The sequence below is a fragment of the Phaethon aethereus genome (assembly GCF_964289735.1).
Source record: "Phaethon aethereus genome assembly, chromosome: 1".
Lineage (NCBI taxonomy): Eukaryota > Metazoa > Chordata > Aves > Phaethontiformes > Phaethontidae > Phaethon > Phaethon aethereus.
In genome coordinates, this window is record NC_138575.1 from 210,309,687 (window position 1) to 210,333,637 (window position 23,951).

At 46.7% G+C, this 23,951-nt stretch overlaps 1 protein-coding gene across 1 annotated transcript in view; it reads left to right on the forward strand.

Moving 5' to 3' along the window:
• MAML2 (mastermind like transcriptional coactivator 2) overlaps window positions 1–23,951 on the forward strand; it is a gene marked incomplete at both ends in the record, with an annotated part of 218,356 nt that overhangs the window by 188,796 nt on the left and 5,609 nt on the right. Inside the window, 2 exons of the mRNA XM_082013905.1 lie at window positions 18,698–18,901; window positions 22,256–22,367. Of these exons, the coding sequence (XP_081870031.1) occupies window positions 18,698–18,901; window positions 22,256–22,367 (316 nt within the window). The remainder of the gene's footprint in view (window positions 1–18,697; window positions 18,902–22,255; window positions 22,368–23,951) is intronic.

Here is a 23,951-nt window from a genome sequence, read left to right on the forward strand (position 1 = left end):
AGGCATTGCCCTCCATGCCATTTGCTGTAATATGACTTTATTCTAAAATACACTTCTTTCTCATCCAAAATGGCACCTGGCTACTCCATGACAGTGTCTCTTGTCCTGCCAGATAAAATGTACCCTGCCCCAACAGCCAGTGAAACCTGGAAATCTCTATATTATGCACAAGAAACACTCCCCTCCTCTCCAGCCATGCTTCCACAGCTTGAGCTCTGCAGGAGGTTGTGTCCGTACATTCCCAAAATTTGTTGCCGGCACCAGAGTTTCTGCAGGCTAAACAAAGCTATTAATGACACCTTTGTTGTCCTACTAAAAGTTAATGTTTTCAAAAGCAGAAGGAATGGAAAATTGTGTGTTGATGACTCAAAACAATAGTACCATTCAGCCCTCCTGTCTGGTAATGGTGTTGGCTGTACAGGCCTTGTAGGCAGAAAAAGTTGATATTTTGGACCAGATTCACCAAGACACTAGTCTACCTTACTCCCAAAGTCTAACTGGCTTTCAACCAGACCATCCCAAACAGAATAAACCTCAGTTCACCCTCACCACTGAGCAAAAGGACTACACTGCAAATATGGGAAATATCTTTATGTGGACACACTGAAAATACCCAGAACTGTGAAAAAAGTATATTAAGCGTAATTATGAAGAGCTCTTTGGATTGCAATGATATCCCATTGATATCAGGCTGAGGAAATTAAGAAAGTTAAACATCTTGTTGGGTCATGGACTTCATTGCTAACTTTGATACACATGGAAACAGGGTAACAAGCTACCATTTTACTTACTTTTTTTTTTTTTTAAGGCAAAACCAACCTTTTTCTAATCAGTGGTATTACACTATTTTATCCTTTTCTACCAAGGCTAGAATGAGGGAATAGTGTGTCAAAGCAGCTTTGCAAGGAAGGATGATGTATGCAAAGGTAGTGCCACAAAATGCCTCTTCCCTATATTTCATTTGCTTGCTTTCTTTATGTGATGAGAAGGTGTACAGTATTTTTGTGTATCCTTTAGCCTGCTTCCCCTCGAGCGTATCACAGCAGATAAGAACCTGTCTTTATGACGGAGCCTGGTCCAAAGCCCAGTGGGATTTTTCCAATGCATTTGTATTCGGCTCCTAAATCTGTTACTTGATTGATGTAACATCTGTGACTTGATGCCTGCACAATTTCTTACTCAGATTTCTTACCATCAGGTGAGAATTGTCTCATTTCAATGTATGGTCTTGTGTCCAAGTTAGCCCCCCATGCTCCTCCACTAGGCAGAAGAACAGAGGCACCTCCAGACTCACCTCATACATTTCAGAGGCCAGACTTACCAGTAACACTCTGGAGGCAATGAGTTGCCTTCTCACCATGAACAACAGGGAGAGTCTGGGTGACTGGATTAGATACCTAACTTGCTAAAGATATGAAATTAATCTGTTTCTGGCTCCTAGGTAGGACAATATCATAACTCCTGTCCATTGCATGTCTAGGAATGCAGGGACTGGTGGATCTGGCTATTAAGATGGCTGTCTGAATCATTCAGCACTCTCTTGAGTTTAGAAGCCGTAGTAGTTGCAACACCTAATTATCCATGTGTAGTAGGTGGTACAAATAGGAGGGCACAGCAGAGCAGCAGATGTGGGTTGCTGCTGTCAGATTAGATTGAGATTAGATAAAGCTTAATTAACACTTTATTTTCATTAGATTTGACTCTGATTAGTCACACAAAAATTACTACAGAAAAGCATGGCAGAAATCAAGAGGCACAGCTAACACTCTTATCATTAAAATCAAGGAAGCATTTTTACAGACAGATATTACTAGCAAGACCTTGCTAGTAAGGTGTTATTCTCTGAATTTGACACCTCTTTGGTCTGGAGAACAAGATGAACTTGTTGTTGTCTTGAAAAAGCTCTTTACCATGCCAAGCAACTACTTCATAAACCTGCCCTTTCTAGCCCTACACATCCCAAGTGATCTAATTTACATAATCCTACATATTTCAACACACATTTGATGTACTTTATGCCATTGGTTAAAACTCACATTATTTCCCATCATATAACTTTCTATATTTGTAATAACAAGAGAGACATAGACTTTCAGAGATGTTTTATCAAGACTCCTAGCAACTTTAGTACAATTTATTAAGACTTTTCATGTCAAATCCCACAAATATCACATCAGAACTCCTTGCTATCCAGTATCAAATCTTTATCATGATATTCGGAATATTTGGGAGACAGTCCTGAAGAGCAAAGGGGTCCAGGAAGGCTGGACATTCTTCAAGAAGGAAATCTTAAAGGCACAGGAGCAGGCAGTCCCCATGTGTCGTAAGATGAGCTGGTGGGGAAGATGACTGGCCTGGCTGAAAAGGGAGCTTTTGCTGGGACTCAGGGAAAAAAGCAGAGTTTATTGCCTTTGGAAGAAGGGGCAGGCAACTCAAGAAGAGTACAATGATCTTGTCAGGTCATGCAGAGAGAAAATTAGAAAGCCAAAAGCCCAGCTAGAGCTCAGTCTGGCCACGGTTGTAAAGGATAACAAAAGATGTTTTTACAAATATATTAACAACAAAAAGAGAGCCAAGGAAAATCTCCATCCTTTGTTGGATGCAGGGGAAACATTGTGACCAAGGACGAGGACAAGGCTGAGGTACTTAATGCCTTCTTTGCCTCAGTCTTTAATAGCCAGAACAGGTATCCTCAGGGTATTCAGCTCCCTGAGCTGGAAGACAGGGATGGAGGGTAGAATAAACTCCCCATAATCCAGGAGGAAGCAGTTAAGGACCTGCTATGCCACCTGGATACCCACAAGTCTATGGGGCCTGATGGAATCCACCCAAGAGTACTGAGAGAGCTGGCGGCGGAGCTTGCCAAGCCACTCTCCATCATTTATCAGCAGTCCTGGTTAAAAGGGGAGGTCCCAGGCAACTGGAGGCTTGCCAGTGTGACACCCATCTACAAGAAACGCCAGAAGGAGGATCCTGGGAACTACAGGCCTGTCAGCCTGACCTCCGTACCGGTAAAGATTATGGAGAGGTTCATCTTGAGGGCACTCGCAGGGCATGTGCAGGACAACCAAGGATCAGGCCCAGCCAGCATGGGTTCATGAAAGGCAAGTCCTGCTTGACAAACCTGATCTCCTTCTATGACCAGGGAACCCGCCTCGTGGATGAGGGAAAGGCTGTGGATGTTGTCTACCTGGACTTTAGGAAAGCCTTTGACAGCATCTCCCACAGCATTCTCCTGGAGAAACTGACGGCTCGTGGCTTAGACAGGTGTACTCTTTGTTGCGTGAAAAACTGGCTGGATGGCCAAGCCCACGGAGTCGTGGTGAATGGAGTTCAATCCAGTTGGCAGCCAGTCACAAGCGGTGTTCCCCAGGGCTCAGTTTTGGGGTTGGTCTTGTTTAATATTGTTGTTGATGATCTGGATGAGGGGATCGAGTGCTCCCTCTGTAAGTTTGCAGATGACACCAAGTTGGGTGGGAGTGTTGATCTGCCAGAGGGTAGGACGGCTCTGCAGAGGGATCTGGACAGGCTGGATCGATGGGCCGAGGTCAACTGTATGAAGTTTAACAAGGCCAAGTGCCAGGTCCTGCACTTGGGTCACAACAACCCCATGCAACGCTCCTTGGCTGGAGAGCTGCCTGGCAGAAAAGGACCTGGGGGTGCTGGTTGACAGCTGGCTGAACATGAGCTGGCAGTGTGCCCAGGTGGCCAAGAAGGCCAACAGCATCCTGGCCTGTACCAGCAATAGTGTGGCCAGCAGGAGTAGGGAAGTGATTGTGCCCCTGTACTCGGCACTGGTGAGGCCGCACCTTGAATCCTGTGTTCAGTTTTGGGCCCCTCACTACAAGAAGGATGTTGAGGTGCTGGAGCATGTCCAGAGAAGGGCAACGAAGCTGGTGAGGGGTCTGGAGCACAAGTCTTATGAGGAGCGGCTGAGGGAACTGGGGTTATTTACTCTGGAGAAAAGGAGGCTGAGGGGAGACCTTATCGCTCTCTACAGCTACCTGAAAGGGGGTTGTGTTGAGGTGGGTGTTGGCCTCTTCTCCCAAGTAACCAGCGATAGGATGAGAGGAAATGGCCTCAAGTTACGCCAGGGGGGGTTTAGATTGGATATTAGGAAGAATTTCTTTACTGAGGGAGTGGTCAAGCATTGGAACAGGCTGCCCAGGGAGGTGGTGGAGTCACCATCACTGGAAGTGCTCAAAACCAATGTAGATGCGGCACTTCAGGATATGGTTTAGTGGGCATGGTGGTGGTGAGTTGACGGTTGGACTCGATGTTAAGGGTCTTTTCCAACCTTAATGATTCTGTGATTCTATGATTCTTTATTCTGAACCCATAGTTTGACACATCACAAGATTTTTGCCCTTCCCTTAATTAAGAAATGCAGGTGAATTCTGCTGTGTCAGTGTCTCCTCCTGTTGTTTCAGTCCACGCGGTCTCCTGTCTGGTAGGCTTCTCCTGCCTGTGACATCTAAAAAACTTAACAGAAATTTTTATGTTGCCCAGAAGGAAGGTCACTTGCAGGAGCTGTCTGCAAAGCAGCCTTTGGGTAAAATTTAGTTCCGTGCAAGATAGATAGTACAAACCAAACCAATGAGCCAAGTAAATCCCATTTAGACCTTATTTTGAAGTTAAAGGAGGCATATGCCCTGTTGCCCAAGAGTGAATCCAGCTTTTGCTTTTTAGGACAAGGAAAAGGATGTCACAGATGGGGATATTTTTTCAGTAGAGCAAATATGCAGGTTTAGAATATCTAAAATCCGAAATAATCCAAGCTTGCAATGAATGAATGCTTCTTTCATCTACATTATTGTCCAACCGTGAGGACTGCAAAGGGATTACCTCTACAGACCAAGCCAAATCAAACCAAGCCAACTCCTATTTTTTACCTCTGTACGGTCTAACCAAGTATTTACAGAACATAGTACAATTCCATGGAGTTCATTTAGTTCAGCTGGTTTCTCCTTGTGGTCTTCCTTTTGGTTTCTCTCCTTGTTTTTATCAAAGCACAGTTAAGTGGTCAGTTGAGTGTTTCTACTTCAGTCTTTTACCTGAGCTGCCTGGTCCAGCACATCTCAGCAGGCATTGCAGATGCCTATGAAAGGCTCCTTACTGTACTGTTATCTCCTCAGCTCTGCCACCAGACAGTGAGGATACACTTTGTCCCCTGAAAAGGTGGATACCAGTAAATTAAGTCCTTTCTAATTTTATGTGTTTATTAAATTGTGTGGCTGTGACCAACAGGGTACTGAACATCTTCATTCTCAAGTCTGCTTGCTGTTTTGTTCATGGATTGCATTCAATCTCTCCAAATTGTTGGAGAAAAGCTGAGCAATGTAATGTTGACAAAGGATCTCCATATTATTGCTTCTTAATACTACCTATAAGTTTTTAGTGTGTGCTGTGAGACGAAGGAGGAAAGGGCTGGTGTAGGGAACACAAGAGCAGTGGGGAGGGCACTGAAATAATTCCTCCCCATGGACATCAAAGGCTGAGAGCCAGTCAAAGCCAGGCTATGCATTTAAGAAAGCAAACTTCACAATCAAGTTTCCTTCATCTGCATTTTTGCTGACATATGAAACAAGGACCCAAGGACCTCTCCAGGCAGAATAGCAGGAACATGGAAAACTGAAACAAAAAATGTAGCTATGGCCACATTTAGCAGCAGAAAAGAGAACCTGTTGGTGCCAGGATGTGCTCACTAGTGCTCATGGTAACAATTAAGAAGTTGTATTAGACAAAAGGATGAGAGAAAAGAGAGAGGTCAGGTCACTCTTCAAACCACGGACCAAGTTCCACCTCTGGGCAAAGATGGGGGCAGAATTTGCATCTCCCTGATGCCTCTTCACAAGCCCTGCCAGAAGACAATGCTGTGTTCCCCTCAGCAAAGCCCAGGGCTTGCCTGGCAGGGGAGACAGCATGAGTGTAACAGGGTAACCAGAGACCCTTAGTCCTTGCACTGTGGGGTACTGACCTTTGCTATTTCCCAAACGTGGGAAACACCACAGCATCATTTGAGGATGATTTGTAGACACGGGCAATTGCATTTGCTCTTTCCTCTGCTCAGAGAAAGAAAACAGGACAGTGATACCATGTCCACCTGTTTTTTTCATACGTGAGTAGGTCTGTTTAAAAACAGGGAGGCAAAACAGGTTTTCACTGCTCTTGCACAAGAATAATGCAAAATGTGCAGAAGTCCGAGAACGTTTTTATTGGCACCAAGCTTCCCATTCTCCAGAGTCACACGTTATCTGATAGCTGGATTATAGCAGGCCCTGGATAGTCTGTTATTCTTTCCCACGCTTCAAGATTAGGGCAGTAAATAGCTTAAATAAATGCAGAAGTATAATTCTTTTTGATTTCATCTGATTTAAGGAAGCTTTTCCTCAGATAATTCGTCCCAGGCATGCTGTCCAAGGCAGGACTAGTCCCTGGTGGATTGAGCTGTTCTGACCTCTTGCAGCTGGCTCCATTTCAGCTGTCTAAAGGTTGAAGATAAACAACAGAAGAAACAACTTACTACATCCAAGTACTGTAGCACCTTTCTTTGAGCCCAGTGAGATGCCAGGCTCTCCTTGAGGAGCCTGTGCCATTATACAGTGGAATGGCCTTCTGTCATCTTTGGTTAACCTTTTCTTTTTCTGCAACCAGATAAAAAACTTAACCAAGCACTGCCATGTCGAGTAATACTACCAGAGGGGCAGTGAGGCAGCAGATAAATTGCAATGATGGGGATCCTGGCCAGGCAAAGTGCTAAAACCTGTAGGGCTGGAAGCAGAAGTGGGTGAGCTCTATCTATCCCTGTTAGCCCTCAGAGAAAAGTCATACAATCATAGAATCACAGAATAGTTTGGGTTGGAAGGGACCTTTAAACGTCATCTAGTCCAAACCCCATGCAATAAGCAGGGACATCTTCCACTAGATCAGGTTGCTCAGAGCCCTATCCGACCTGACCTGGAATGGTTCCAGGGATGGGGCATCTACCACCTCTCTGGGCAACCTGGGCCAGTGGTTCACCACACTCAGTGTGAAAATACTCTTCCTTGTACCTTGTCTAACTCTACCCTCTTCCAGTTTAAAACTGTTACCTCTTGTCCTATCACTACAGGCCCTGCTAAACAGTCTGTCCCCATCTTTCTTATAAGTCCCTCCTTTAAGTACTGGAAGGCTGCAATAAGGTCTCCCCAGAGCCTTCTCTTCTCCAGGCTGAACAATCCCAACTCTCTCAGCCTGTTGTCACAGCAGAGCTGTTCCATCCCTCTGATCATTTTTGTGGCCTCCTCTGGACCCACTCCAACAGGTCCATGTCTTTCCTGTGCTGAGGGTTCCAGAGCTGGATGCAGCACTGCAGAGGGGGGTCTCACCAGTGCAGAGCAGAGGGGCAGAATCCCCTCCCTCAACCTGCTGGCCACGCTGCTTTGGATGCAGCCCAGGAGACGATTGGCCTCCTGGGCTGCGAGTGCATGTTGCCGGCTTATGACCAGCTTTTCATCCACCAGGACCCCCAAGTCCTTCTGGGCAGGGCTGCTCTCCATCCCTTCATCCCCCAGCCTGTATTGATAGCGGGAGTTGCCCCGACCCAGGTGCAGGACCCTGCCCTTGGCCTTGTTGAACCTCATGAGTTTCACATGGGCCTGTTCCTCAAGCTTGTCCAGGTTGCTCTGGATGGCATCCCATCCCTCAGGCGTATCAACCGCGCTGCTCAGCTTGGTGTCATCTGCAAACTTGCTGAGGGTGCACTCGATCCCACTGTCTATGTCACTGATGGAAATATTAAAGAGTACTGGTCCCAGTATGGACCCCTGAGGGACACCACTCATCACTGATCTCCATTTGGACATTGAGGCATTGACCACTACCCCCTGGATCCAACCATCCAACCAATTCCTCATCCACTCAACAGCCCACCAATCAAATCCATATCTCTCCAATTTAGAGAGAAGGATGTTGTGGGGGACTGTGTCAAAGGCCTTACAGAAGTCCAGATAGATGATGTCAGTAGCTCTTCCTTAGTCCATTGATGTGGTCACTCCATCCTAGAAGGCCATTAGGTTGGTCAGGCAGGACTTGCCCTTGGTGAAGCCATGCTGGCTGTCTTGAACCACCTCCCTGCCCTCCATATGCCTTAGCATAGCTCCTAGGAGGATCTGCTCCATGATCTTCCCAGGCACAGAGGTGAGGCTGACAGGTCGGTAGTTCCCAGGGTCCTCCTTGCTACCTTTTTTAAAAATGGGTGCAATGTTTCCCTGTTTCCAGTCTCCAGGGACTTCCCCTGACTGCCAGGACTTTTTGAATATCATGGACAATGGCTGGGCAACTACGTCAGCCCATTCCCTCAGGACTCTGGGATGCATCTCATCAGGTCCCATAGACTTGTGCATGTTCAGGTTCCTCAGGTGGTCTCGGACCTGATCTCCTCTTGCAGTGGGAGGGACTGTGCTCCTCCAGTCCCCATCTTGCAGTCCATCCACTCGGAAGGTGTGGGAAGAGAAACTGCCAGTGAGGACTGAGGCAAAGATGTCGTTCAGTACCTCAGCCTTCTCCTCATCCATCGTTACCAGTTTGCCAGTCTTGCTCATCTCAGGGGGTACGCTTTCTTCGCCCTTCCTTTTCTGGTTGACATGCCTATAGAAGCCCTTCTTATTATTCTTTGCATCCCTTGCCATGTTCAGCTCCAGCGGTGCCTTGACCCCATCCCTACACAACTGGGCAGCGTCCCTGCACTCTTCCCAGGATACCTGTCCCTGATTCCACTGCCTGTGCATTTCCTTCTTACCCTTAAGTTTGCTCAGCAGGTCACCACTCAGCCATGCCATTTCCTTGCCTTCCTTTCCTGATTTCTTACACCTGGGGATCAAGAGCTCTTGCACTCTATGGAAAGCACCCTTAAAGATCTGCCAGCTCTGTTCTGTTCCCTTGTCCCCGAAGGCAGTTTCCCAGTGGGTCCTATCGACTGACTTCCTGAAGAGCTGGACATTTGCTTTCCTAAAATTCAGGATCCTGACTTTACTCTTTGCCTGAACCAGAGAAGAAGTATTTAGAGCTGCTGGGATACCCGATAAAACCACGTTGCTTCCTACATCTTGACTTCATAGTGAAAAATTGGGCAAATCCCAGGAGTCCTCTTTAGGAAACCTGATGTTTTCACATCATGATGAAACTGCTGTTGGCACAGGCAGATGAGGGATAGGTGGATTTGTCAAACCCTCAGGCTGCAGCGGCCACTGCCACTGTTTTAGCACACTCATCAAGAGAGCAAGAGGGTATGGCAAGAGCTTAAGGTTTATGTCAATTCCCACAAATTAAGACACATAAAATTAAGTTGTTTTATAACAAAGTGATCATTATAAAGGAAGAAGATGACCCTTTGGCAAGAAGAGGGAAGGTTGCAGTTGGGGTTGTGTGCTAGGGACTCATTTAAAACTGAGTAGATGGGCAGTCATACCTGCTCCATGGAACCCTGCGTTGTGCACTCGCACCAGCACCATGGGCTTTCACAGTGGGGAAATGATTTGTTGTTCCCCCCACCCCTTCTGTGCCCAATGACACGTGGTCCCCAGCCCCAGATGCTGATTCCAGTTAGCGTCAGTCATTGTCCCAGGACGGGTAACGGAACAAAGAGATCCAGTGCCACTGTATGTCCCACCCAAGGCTTTTATCAGCTCAGGGAGACGCAGGTCAGAGCCATTCTTCACACATTGCTTTTCAGTACTCGGCATTGTTTTCCGTCAGAGTTCAGAACTGTTGGTTTAGAAAGCAGATCCCAGGAGGCTCTGGTTTAAGGATGCTCATGTTCTTCCTGTGTATTCTCAGCAGGAGGGTTTTGATCTTAATATGTGTCTCTGACAGTCATATCACCCATGTTGTGCCCATTTGTATTCAAGTGTTTGGTCCCAGTGATGTGGTTTTTCTGTTGTTGTTGTTATTCTTTGTGTTTAATTATTTTTCCTTTCTTCATTAAATATTTTGTTCAGGTTGCCTGCTCCCTCATACCCTCCTGCAGAAAAACTGGCATTTTATGGTGTTGACTTTGCTTTGTTTTATTGCTGGAGGAAAATTTTCACATTACGTCATCATCCCTTTGTTTTTTATGATCGTTATTTAGAAGTGACACAAATGTGTTTAAACTGCAGACAATTAATAGGGAGTGTGAATCCTCTATGAGGAGGGATATAGAAGGTAAAGAAAGAAAAAGAAGCAAAGAAAAAAGCAAAGAAAACCTAGATAAATGCCAGCGGGAAAAGCTGAGGAAACTAGAAAATAACCTGGAAATCAAGGGGATAAAAAACTTACAGTAATTCACTATAGAATTTTGCATTAGTATTTATGATCAAGAAGAAAAGGCACAGACTGGTTTAGATCTGTTAGAAAGCAATTGCTTTGCAAATGCAGCACTAGTGTTGATCCAATCGTACAGTGACAACACTGTGTGGATTCAGGTTGGGAAGATGGCTGCATTGACGCAGTGTCCTCGTGAGTTAAACGTGCCTCAGCTCACTGTCCCTCAGCATGGTTTATCTTTGAGAACAAACAGCGGCCTTTGAGAAGAAATATTCCACACTTAGCTAGTTCCCTTGGTGCTGCTCCATGCAGTCTTTGCTGCCCAGGCCTCCACAAGCCCAGGGCTCTCTGGATCTCACTCCCCTGTGTGGTGCCCATATACCCTTGGGTTGGTGGGACTGTCAGAGTTGCTGCAAGGAGGGAAACAGGAGGATGAGGCATGAGGTTGACATGACAAAGAAGTCACATGTTACATGTAAGCGTGTTATATGTAAGACTTCAGTGTAATTTTTAGCACTGCTCTGTAAACTGGACATTTAAATATAAGCACGTATGTATGAGAGTGGCATTTATTACTGAATTCACCCAACACTTCCTCTCACAAGATCCTGGTTTTGATTACTTATAGTTTTTCTGAAAAAACTTCCGTATCAACCTCAGGCAAGATAATTTTTGGGAATGATAATAAACATACAGCAATGAGACATGAACATGTAGATGAATAAGATACACATACCCACAGGTAACATATGTCCACGCTAAAGATACAGAGAGATAATCATAAGCATTTAATTCAATCAGTTTAGTAACTTTTCCTTGCCTCAGCTGGACATTTCCACTCCTTAGCGCAGGCACAGAGCCTGCGAGCATGCACATACCTTGTGCTGAAGTTCTAGGCAAAACAGGTCCACCCATACCAGCTCTTGTTCTAGCTGGAGGAGTGGCAGTTTCTTAAACCGCTCTAATTTGGTTTCCTGCAATTTTGTGATGATAAACTAAAGGGCTTGGCTTGTTGCAATGTGGATATTGCATACTACAGCCACTGCAAATGATAATGCTAGATCAGTATGTGTCTCATCTTGTCAAAAACCTGACAGGAGCCTTCACCATTCATGCTTACTGGCATACTTACTTCCATGTAAGTTGGAGCACACGAGGCATTTGAAACCAGAGCTCCGTACAGACCTCGGGATACTCTTTGCCTGGTTATGTTAGTGGAGGCTCTTTGCTGGCGTCTCTCTGAACCGGGCAGGTATCATCTTGTCAAGGAGGTATATGATGAGGTCACTCCAAGCCAAGGCTGCCACTGTGCCCCTGTGGCTGGATGGAGACCTGGGAGGAAATTCTAGCCCCGTTGAAGTCAGCTGGAGTTTTGCCATCGACTTCGATGGAGCCAACATTCCTGTTCAGATGCAGGCGTTTCATAATAACCTCCTCTGTTGAACTTTCAACACGTGCATGTTATTTTCATTACAAATAAACAAAATCTTTCTAAAATGGAGGCTTTCATATATACATTATGCCAGAAGATCACATTAAAAGTTCATCACAGTGCACGTGGTAGAATACTAATAATCCATCCTTGAAGTCTCCGGGAAAATTTCTGATGTGAACAAATCCCCGTTAGGTCATTTTGCCCTAATATACAGCAATCAGATGTACAGCTGAGGGTTTATTATTTTTGCAGAATGCACATGCATTCCGAATTTGCCGTGCTCAGAAATGGAGACAAGACGTTCATCTGTGCGCTCGGCTTTGGGAAAAGAAGCCTCTGTGTGTCCGGCCATGGGCCCGGGTATAGCACAGACAGGAAATCTGCCAGACTGCCCCGGCAGGAGGCTGCCTCCAGCACGTGCAGAAAGGAACAAGAAACTGCTTAATGATTAATCACTGTCAACCTTTGTTCTCGTTAAAGTCTTGATTGTCGGACAAGGCTGGTAATGAGGCACTGTTCCCGGGTCTGTTACTATGTGGTTGTGCAAGTGCTGAGTCTGAGCCTCCGTCCCTGCAAGATGCAGCTCCCACTTTGCCCAAGCTTAAGGAGTCTGGGGCAGGAATGTTGTTATGAGAGTGCCTGCTAGTGGCTATAGGGCTGTGCAGCTTTCCGGCAAGGGACTACGGCAAGGCTACAGGCAAATCACTAATGGCTGAAAATCAGTTCATAAGGACATTTAAGGAGTGAGCAGCTTCCTTCTTGGTGCTGAAAAGGCAAAGTGCTAAAAAAGGGTTCTATTAAGAACCTTTTATTTGTCTTATTAAGAATCTATTATTTGTCTATTAAGACAAATAACTATCTGTCAAAGTCTTTCTTGCCTGTGGTTTCTCACCAAAAGTGGGGGTTGGCTCCTTTGAGGTATTTGATCACCCAGTTTTACCTAGGAGATTGTGCAAAGTGTCTGGTTTTTACTTTTCTGTATAAACCTTTACAATACTGAGTAGCAGGAGAATTAACTATTTCTGAAAATAGTTCTGAAGTCCACCAATCTTTCAGTGTGTGCAAAAACCTGGCCTTTTGAAAAGTCTGGCCTCCCTGGCTCTCCTCGTGAGAGAGAGCTGGGTGTGCTGAAGTACTCACTTACCCCTTGGTATCTAGAGTATCTGCTGCATCGCTTGATATCCAAACCTATCACTCCAATGGGTGACTCCCACTCGTGGGGCTGCAGAAATCAGGCGTATGCTCCCTACTGCCGTGATCATTTTCAGCTTTGTAGTATCTGAAAGGATTCGTTCTTCAAGCTCCATTGCTTGGTTTGTTGGAGGAGTGACACAGCATTTGCTTCTTTTCCCTGGTTGGATGAAGGCACAAGTATTTCTGGCAGACAGCCTGGGCTTGTGAAATTGCAAATGCTAGTGTCCGTGATTCCTTGTGTATGTGCCTTGGAAACATGGTTGGCCCTGAAATTTTTGTCCTGAGAGTTCAGATGTTCACAGGAGAAAAACATAGAAGATGGTCTCATGTGGCTGAGCCAACTTCTTACAAACACGCCACAAATTTACTGAAGGGAAATATTTTGCAGTCTTCACCCAGCTGTATCTCTGGATATTAGACGCAGGAAAAACAGGTCTTGGGCTCTTGCAATATTGAGGTTTTTCAAATGCTGTTTCTACCTATGAATGTGATCCTGCTGGAATGCATAAAACTACTCTCTGTCAGGGTATTAGGAGAAATTCAAGCTATAACAGTATCTTCTGCATGATTAACATTAGAGGCTTTCAGGTCACTCTATACAACATCCTTAGAAAGCAATTCACTAGTGCTTGGCAGATCAAGGGGTGTTCACACTCACTCTTCCAGGCAACTTACTCAGGTGTGACTATAAGCATCTAAAATTAGGAGCATAAGGGAATGCTCCTATCATCTAATCCGGGCTCCTAACTTAGTTGTCTAAATTAGGCACCTAGAGCCTAATTATACAGCCCCGTCCCTCTGTAGAGTGAAGGGAGAGCTCCAGCAGGCAGTTTAGAGAGAATATGACCTAACTTTTTGGTTAGAGACCTAAACTTAGAGGAGACTCACTTTTATGCTGTAGGTTCCAGATATGAAAAAAGGTTGAATGAGTTTGAGGCACTCAGGAAGATGCTATTTTCCACCCCCACTGGGCTGAACAAGCAATAAGGCGAGGGAGAATCGAGCTGGCTGTGTTTCTGCCCAGTCTGTGTTATTTCCAGCCCTGCTACGTAAATCAGATCCTCAGCTGCTGCAGATCAGCGTAACCTCAGGAACTACTTGGGGCTCTCACAGTGTACACTGGCACAGAAAGCAGCCCTCTGCACTCTAGTCAAGGGTGGGAGTTATTCCTAAAAATAAGAAAACTCTTCAGCTTTTTCACGATAGCTAAAAGAGTTCTTACTCAACAGGCACTCTTGTGGTGGTCCTGTTGTAGTTTTGTTTTCTTGTCTGCAGCAAGGACACAAGCAGGCAGCACTTGGAGTTCAGATGTCCATGGGAAACCCAGCATTTAGCAGAAAGGGGTGTTTCTGTTTGCATTAGATGTAGCAGAAAAGAGGTGGCTCAGAAGGGCACTGGTGGGTGCTAAGACCGGTTGTTCAGCAGAGCACCCTGTGCTTGGCTTCCTAAAGTTGCATGAGTGAGATCAGCTCTTCTCAATAAGCCTGGTACGGCCCATGCTGAGTGGGGGAAGGGGAAGGGGAAGGGGAAGGGGAAGGGGAAGGGGAAGGGGAAGGGGAAGGGGAAGGGGAAGGGGAAGGGGAAGGGGAAGGGGAAGGGGAAGGGGAAGGGGAAGGGGAAGGGGAAGGGGAAGGGGAAGGGGAAGGGAAGGGAAGGGAAGGGAAGGGAAGGGAAGGGAAGGGAAGGGAAGGGAAGGGAAGGGAAGGGAAGGGAAGGGAAGGGAAGGGAAGGGAAGGGAAGGGAAGGGAAGGGAAGGGAAGGGAAGGGAAGGGAAGGGAAGGGAAGGGAAGGGAAGGGAAGGGAAGGGAAGGGAAGGGAAGGGAAGGGAAGGGAAGGGAAGGGAAGGGAAGGGAAGGGGAGGGAAGGGGAGGGAAGGGGAGGGGAGGGAGAGGGGATAGGGGAGGGGAGGGGAGGGGAGGGGAGGGGAGGGGAGGGGAGGGGAGGGGAGGGGAGGGGAGGAGAGGAGAGGAGAGGAGAGGAGAGGAGAGGAGAGGAGAGGAGAGGAGAGGAGAGGAGAGGAGAGGAGAGGAGAGGAGAGGAGAGGAGAGGAGAGGAGAGGAGAGGAGAGGAGAGGAGAGGAGAGGAGAGGAGAGGAGAGGAGAGGAGAGGAGAGGAGAGGAGAGGAGAGGAGAGGAGAGGAGAGGAGAGGAGAGGAGAGGAGAGGAGAGGAGAGGAGAGGAGAGGAGAGGAGAGGAGAGGAGAGGAGAGGAGAGGAGAGGAGAGGAGAGGAGAGGAGAGGAGAGGAGAGGAGAGGAGAGGAGAGGAGAGGAGAGGAGAGGAGAGGAAGAAAAAAATAAAGTCCATTTCAGAAAGTCCACATGTGTGTTAGAAGCCAAAACCTCCCTTCATTTGTATGAACATGTCAGCTGGAGCAGGGATAGTGAAAGGCAAACTCAGTCTTAAATGTTCTGATTTACTGCTAATTTTAAACATTTGAGCATAATATTCTTTGTGATGCTTATGAACAAAACCCCGGTTGTGCTACCAGCTCTGAGGAGCCTTCACTGCCTCTGCCTCTTTTCCTGCTTCTCGTAGGTTTTATGTCTCCCTGTAACATCAGAGAACGGGGTGCAAATCATGCACACCTACAGGTCTCTGCAGCCAGATCATCGGTGCGCCGGGGTTTCGGTACCAGCAGAGCCGATGGGGGTTTGCGGTGCCTGGTGAAGCAGCCCTTGGCTGCTGCCCCTGCCCCAGTTGGCACTGGCCACGGCCCTGCGAGGGCTGCAGCTCGTCTGCAGGGCTGGAGGGATGCAGCATGCACGAGCGGTGCCAGCCGTGGGGCAGGAGTTGGAGGGGAACCCAGACTGACACTTGTACCTAGTGGAGGTGTGATGCTTCCAGTCCTTCCCTGACACCCGGACGGCTGCAAGGATGTGCTCCTGGTTGCGTCACCTCTTTGGAAGCAAAGTGGGGAGTGGGTTACCTTCCCTGTGCAAGGAAACAGCATGGTGTCACCGTGCAGGCAAACACATGGGGCTGCCCGGCTGGAGGGATGCTGGGCTGCCCCTGCAGCCCGCTGGGCAGAGGCTCCCCCGGGCGAGGGGACACGCGTGTCCCGCTCCGGGTTTCTTCAGTCAGGGGTTTCTGAAGTTAAAGTGCATAAGCCACAGGCGTGGGAACCCAGGAATGAAGTTCAAAAGGCCACCAGCAGCTTTAGATGTGTGGAGTCGTAGTAAAGCTGCTGCAGTAAAGCCAGGCTTAGAGCAGAACGAAACAGTTCAGTGAAAGCAGAGTAGGTGCAACGCAAATCTGCCCTTCCTCGGCAGGGATGTCGGAAAGCATGCTTTGTCTAAGCGCAGGGGCAGAGCCCCACGTCCCTTCTGCCTTCTGATTCGCAGTGACGCAAGTGTGAGGTGAGAGTAAGGCTCGATGGCACCAGTTCATGACAGGTCAAACTGCCGCACAGCTAATCCCCTGATTTATTAGGAAACTGTTCTTCCTTCTCCCACTGCATTGCTGCCGATGGAAGATCAGCAGGCAGGAGAAGTAACACATCATAGATTCATAGGCTCACACTGACATTTCATGAACAGCAGAGAAAGGACGAAATACAAAAAAACCCCAAACTGGCTCCAAGTTGATGATTTATGCTGTTTTCTCAGGGCCTGTTTGCCAAGCAGCTGGTGTTTTGTGCCAATTGCTATTACAGAAGAGCTTTCTTTGATAGGTATCGTGAATGGACACTACACAGTTTATCTGAAAACACAATCCCTCCCCACAGCTTATATGGGCTGGCAGTGGATGAGAGGGAGAAAAGGTTGGGCTTTGTTGTTTTTTTTTTTAATGCAGGACTATGAAAGCACATTTTGGGGAGCTTGCATTATCTGTGCAAAAACACGACAGATGAATTCTATTAATGGATGTAACATGTGGCTGGGTTCAAGCTAGAGTTGTCATTTGAATATAGAAGTCAAAGCCAATTTATTGTAACATATTTTTCTTTTCAAAATATTTTAAGAAAGACAAAAAAGTTTGCGCAACAACTTGGCAAGCGAGTCTGTTGAGAGGAGGTATTTTCTATCTCACAGCTAACATAAGGGCTGAAAAATGTGGCAGTGCCGAGCAATCCTGGATTCCTTCTGGAACTGAAAGAAAGTGTGCAGGATATAATTGTGTAAGAGCCCAATAAATTTGGAAGGGTGGGTTTGTAATACTGCCTTGGGGGCTGCAGGTGGCTCCAGAAGAAAGTCACGGTTTTTATTTCAGTAAGAGACGTCAAATACTTTATCTAGCTAGCTATGCACTCACGTGGCCCCATCTAAAAACCACAGGATTATTTTAAAATAGAAATACCCATAACAATCACTGTGTTTCTTCCGTGCCAGATGGTAGAAAGATAAGTTGGATTAGCTTGGGGGGGGTGTGTGTGTGTGTGTGTTATTCGGGGAGGGGGGCGGCATTGCCAAAGCTAAAGCACAGAAATGAACATTGCTGGAATTTGCAAAGCGATGAGCATCAGTGGTCCATGGTCTTCAGGGCATGGGTAGGCTACACCTGGCTGGCCCTTGTTTCACTGGTGGTCAGTCCGTATTTCCCTGGATGCCATGGAAGGCGATGACCATGGAGCAGGGCTTTACCTAGGTAGTAAACCAGACCCTGATACTACACTTCAGTATTGAGAGAACCGCTGGATAATAGGGTGCATCAGACTCCAGCTGTGGATTCCTGTGCTGCAGGGCAAAAATGCAGCCGCATATTAGGTTATACAGGATTATGTGGTTGGGTTCGTATGGTGAATTGCAACAAAGTGGAGTCAGAGAACTGATGGTTCTCATGACTGGTGTGACCTCACCAGTGTATCCTATTTTCTTTGTAGCTGGGCAGCTAAGGAATACCTGACTGTCAAGTGATCCAGCACAGGCTGAGTATTTTTGTGTGTCGACCAAGAAAGCTATCTCCTACATTTGGTAAAGGCCCAAGTACCAGAGACTGGTGGAGCAAGTAGACAGAAAAGAGATTGCTGCCAAGGGAAACCATGGGAAAAGAAAACGAGCAGCATATTGTCATCCCATGTTCATTCTCATCCTGTACGTGCATAGTTTGAATCCCCAGGTACCTTCCCCATTGCCTTCTGAGATACTTTTTGTCACTCCTTCCTCATGAAGCTGCACACAGGGAAGAGGAAGCAGATCTAGATCCATCACAAAGACCAGGGAGACCCTAAAGTGCTCTTCAAAGTCTTGCCCAGCTACACATTTGGTTTACCAAGGAAGTTGATGAACTCTAAGCCTATTTAATCCTGCTGCTAATGGGAGTCAGTTAGCAATCTCTGAGAGGTTGCTCTTGTCAGGGCAGTGATGGGATGAATGAAAGTGGCACTGTTCACCCCGCTGCAAAGTAGAAACGTACCGCTTCTGTATTTTCTAAGAATAGATGCCACTTCTACCAATGAGTCTGTAACTTCTCGCTGCTGCTCGCCAGATGGTAGGAACCAGCAGACGCTGAGTTTGTTCCCTTGTGGTCAAATAAACTGCCATACGACCTGATGCAAGTTTCCTGAAAGATCCCCAGAACAGCTCTGTTACTTCTGTTAACGTTTCCCAAGCTCCTGGTACAAGACTGAGGTTTTCCACTGGAACCACCTGGCACGTTTTCAGAGTCTTCCATAAACGATGAAGTTACTCAATCCCCTTATTTTGTCAAAGCCTTTGTATCGGTCACTTGTCCTGAGAGTCTGCGGGCTGTGTCCTGTATTTGAGTTAATTGCATAGAAAAGATTATTTCCTTTTCTTGATGCTTGTTATTATTTTCATCCTTCAAGAGCCATTTATTCTGTTTCAGGATCAACACTCTGTGGTAGGCCAGGGAGCTGGCCCCACTCCAAGCTCCAGTTCTTGCTCAAATCCAAACACTGGAAGTGGTTACATGAACTCATCCCAGCAATCAATGTTGAATCAGCAACTGATGGAAAAGAAACAGGCTCTGCAACGGCAAATGATGGAGCAAAAACAACTCCTTCTACAGCAGCAGATGTTGGCAGAAGCCGTAAGTTTTCTAATTCTTTATTTTACATGGAAAAGATTATCATAGAAACAATAGAAAAGAAAGCTAAGACAGGGGGAAGAAATCCCCCAAAACTTTGAGGTCATTTTGGCAATGCCTAGACCTTCTAGAGTGTGCCTCATATTTTTCAGCACTTCGCTAAGCCCTTTTGAAACCTTCCTCAGTTTATATGAAACAACTCAAGTACCCAAGCTACTGTGTTTTTTTATGAGAACGGTCTAAGCATATGCTTAACTTGAAGCATATGAATACTGTCAGTGGTTTTCTTTGCAAGATAAGCTAAGGTGCACGGCTACACTACTTTGACCACCGAGGAAAGTTGACTTCCAGGGTCTGCAACCCAGGCAGCACGGTACAAAGTGCCTGTGTGTAAACAAGGATCAGGTACATCAATTTTAGCGTTCAACACAAGTTTGTGTGCTTGACTGGGATCATACATGACTACTCCTTTCTCTGTTTTTCTTTATTCATTACCAGATATTTGTAGCCAGTTCTTCTCTCTCTCTTGGTATCTGAGAGAGCAGTTGGGAGTTACTGGTCATTTTATGAGGCGTGGGCGATATTTGTGGTCTTGTTGGGAGTCATAAGCACTAGAACTCACTGGTTTTGTTCCACTAAACTGGCATTGTCATTTATACTGCACAAACTGACTCAGCTGAAGGTGCTTCATGGCCCATCAGCCATAGCCAGTGCAACAGCGGGGAGTTCCAGCTCCCCAGAGCAGTAGCATGTGCCCTCTGCATCCCCGTATTCACTGTTCCTTGGTAGTCCTGCTTGCCAAAGCATGGAGAACAGAGAAGCCCTGGAAGAGGAGCTGAGCTTGGCACATCCTTGGGGCAGGCGGAAAGCAACACAGGTGCCCTGCAGCAACTAGGGAAGGGCTGCGGGGAGGGTTCTGGGGAAGGATGGAGGTGACACCACCACCTGCTTTGCTTCCCCCAGGCTGCAGTGACAGCAGACCCTGAGCCTGTGGCTCATTTACTTCAACCTGCATCTCTTGGCCTACAGGGCAGACCTGTAAATGCTGGCCTGACATTTTGAATTCAAAACTTTCTTTTCTCCATAAAGACGTAGAGTCAGAAATACTGACGTATTTAGTGAATGCTATTCAGTAATTGAAGAACAACACAGAAGTGGAAAAACATATATGGTTTTGTGGGGACGTTTTAAAAAAAAAAGTATTCAGTTTTTTGTAGAGAATACCTTTTTATTTACAAATTAATTTCCATTCCAAAAAACACAATTAGAAAGCTTGAGTTTGAAATTAAGGATTTCCTTTGTCCTGTGAGGGAAATATTTGTTGACTTTTTAATTTACACAGAAGAAAACTGAAGTTTCAAGTCAGCTTAAAACATGGCCATTTTCCGTCAGAAGTTTTAGCAGAACAGAAGGTTAATGGCTCATGTAGCTCTTAAAAATCATAGATCATAGAATCATAGAATGGTTTGGGTTGGAAGGGACCTTAAAGATCATCTAGTTCCAAGCCCCCTGCTATGGGCAGAGACACCTTCCGCTAGACTAGGTTGCTCAAAGCCCCATCCAACCTGGCCTTGAACACTTCCAGTGTTGGGCATCCACAATTTCTTTGGGCAACCTGTTCCACTGCCTCACCACCCTCATAGTGAAGAAAAAAAAAAAAAAATCACTCTACAGAATGCATTTTTTTGATCAGTTTGCATTTGCTTTTGTATCATGTTCATAGAAAGACACACAAAGTCTGCCTGCAGTTTTTACATGTATTGCAAGGATTTCCTGGGAGATAACTTGTCTGTCTTCTTCACAAGGGTTCAGGTCAAGCAGTATGTTAAGACAAGCCTTATAAATCTTAATCGGACTCCTCATTCCCAGAGCGCATTACGGAAATGCCCCATTACAAAATGCCTAAATATTGCAAGAAAGACTCTTCTCCCAGTGTTTTAAAGTCCTCCTGGCAGAAGAAAAAGCAGATTTTTCACAAGAAGGTCTGTTTGCATGCTGTTGTCAGGCAGAAGATCCCCAAATTACTCTGATGGATATCCAACAGATATCCATCTGTTGGATGGATAGGGCCTGACTCTTTTTCAAACTGAGGAGCCATTCTAGCAACCAAGCATGAAACCCAGGCGCGTTGCAGAGAAGGAATGAAGCTTGTGCAGCAGCTGCCCAGTAAGCACTACTCCGGGAGGCACATGTGCACCAGCAATGACTTGCCAGCGGCTGAGGTGGTCAAAGCCGTGTTTTCCTACCATGGGGCCATATATCCCCAGGAGTTGTTGCTTATGGGCGGGCAGTAACACTCTTGGAGACCTCATGGCACACTGCTGCTGCTGAGAGGTTTGGCAGCGGCTCCGGTGCCCGCGCTTCCCAGGTCTTTATGAACGAAGGGCAATTAGTCAGGTTTCAGTCCAAGGATTTGGATATCTGTCTTCCTTTCACCAGAGACATGTCCCTGTGGGCGCAAAATAAAAAATGTCCCCTACTGATCAGCTTTTTCTGCAATCTTTGCGCGCTGTCCTTCCCCCAGTGCTTGCGCTCCCAGTGTAAGAGGAAGGACAGCACCACGCGTGTGTATGGGGAAGCACAGGGCGATGGTGAGTGCCATGAAAACCATCCAGCCCCGCACCGTCCTTGGCCATGTCTCCTGCTGGCACCCCTGGTGAGGAGAGGCACGTGGGAGGACGTGCAATGTGTTTTGATGATTTTTGTGGGAGCTCCTCCAGTGCAGGAGGAAGGAGAGAGCGAGGGCTGGAGATGGCTGGGACAAAGCATGTTTAATGGCAAGCTGAAATGCTCTTTGCCAGCTGTGCATGCTGAGAGGGCTGCGTGGGCAAAATGGGCCGATGACCATTGATGCAGCCAAGGGGCAGCTGCCGGTCTGGACACTCATTGCTCCCCAGCTGCATCCCAGTTGTGTGTTTGAGTTAGGCCCAGGTGTTTGCTCTGTCTCTGTGCTTTCTCTGGAAGCAAACCCAGCTGCACAGACAGACAGGGAGCCATGAGGAACCATCAGACCCTGCTGTCTGATGAGTATGGTGAGCAAGACGGTGCAGACGACGGAGGACACTTTGTACTACAGTGCAGAAGTGGTCAAATGTTCACAGAGGCTGAGCAACTCCCAGTGCTTTTAAGGAAAGTTAGACCAGACTCAAACACAATACAACCGGCAGAAAGGTTTCCATACAGATTACAGTGGGGGATGGCACAGGCTCACAGCTGTCTCTCTTGTGGACCAGACAGGGTGAAAAGAAGGAACACTTCAGCTTTGTACGTATTGAGAAAAGAAAGAGGCGGGCAAAACACGGAGCCAGGAAAGCATAAAGAAAAGCAAATTAATATATTTCTACTCTAATCCTCTAGGAGAAAATCACTCCACAAGATCAGCTGAACAGACATTTGACACGACCACCACCAGATTATAAAGACCAAAGAAGGAACGTGGTCAACATGCAACAAGCAAACCAATATCCTGGTAAGTGCCCATGCACTAAATGAAACTGTTTTCTTCCTTCCTTCCAGCTGGAAGACCATCAGAAAAGCCATGCATGCACTGATAACAAGGGTCTGATTTTCTGGGTATCCACTTACATCGCCACAGAGGCAGTGAGGGATGACTGCTGCTCTCCTGTGCTATTTACTTACTGCCCACTACCACTGAGAAGTGCTGATACATGGTCTGGAGAACCAGCTGGTTGTTCATCCAGACTGATGCTGCATGTCTCCAGCACAGGGAAGGAGATGGCCCTCCCATTAGCACTGCCTGAGGCAGCGCACCCAAGTACTTGATACAAAGGTGTCCTCTCGACTGTGCAACTTCACTCTATCCAGATACTTCTCTCATGTACATGGTACATCTTGCTTCAGAGACTGATGTGAGAACCATCTATCTATTTGAATGGCAGCTCATGTACAGCGTGAGAACCCTCATACTGATTTTTAAGTATCTCCTATGACACCATCATGGGCAACCAGTGTGATCATTTGAACTTTTGTTCTGTTTAATATGCCACAGTCATGGCCTCGGTGCTGCTCTACAAGCAGCATTTCAACAGCTTAGTCAAACAGGAGGGTGAAAGCCCCTGCTTTCAGCCAGAACTGCCTGGGGCAGAAAATGCCCAACACTTCAGCACTTCACATTTGTTTCTGCTCTTGTGCCCTCACGTCCTTGGAGATTCTAGTTTTGGGAGCACAAGACTGCCTGTTTGGCTTTTCATGCTCTTCACCTTGCTGGTGAGCTGGAGGCTGCTCTGAGAGCAAAGGCAGAGTAAGGGAAAGGCACTGGGGAGAAAGAGGAGGTGGTGGAAATGCAGCAGATGGGATCAAAGGATATGCTTTATACTGCAAAGTGTCTGTGTATTTAAGTATAAAAAGGATCTTTGGCTTTCCGGTATATCTTTGTTTACAACACTCTGAGGAAAAAAAAGATGTTTTGGTTAGTTTATTTTTCCACAACTGTTGGCTCTGCAGATTCAGCCAGAGATCTGAACCCTTACTTTCCTTACTACCTGTGCTTTGCAGCAAAACTTTTTCAGCTTCTATTATGTTTTTAATGGGTTCCCAAGTGCAGCTTGCTCACATGCCAGCCCTCTACCCAACCTGCTGGTCGTGGCACCAACAGCCCGGCTACACGTGGAAGGGCCGAGCTGGGCTGCTCAGGTGATGCTCATGCTCTCCTTTGTTATGTTTACAAGTTCTGGCAGCGATAAGCTTGCTGCAGTCTGGAAATTGCTGCTTTTCTACTGGCCTGAGTGTTTATCATCTTTAGTAAATTTGCACAAGCATCACTGATGCCAGCGTAATAACCCATGGTGCGGGCAATGCCACAGGGCTGAAAGAGCCCTGCTTGCTGGCTTGGTACCTCCTGCAATCATAAAAGAAATGCTTTGGCAACCCTGGCAGTTTGCTGGGGAATCCTGTGATTTGCTGTGTTGTTTAAAGGCTCATTCCTGGAATCAAATGATTAACTGAGATTCTTGGCTTTTACTTAAAACCAATCCATTTCTAGCCTGAGAGAGAAAATGGAAATCACTATAGCCACATCTGTGAAAGGCTCCAA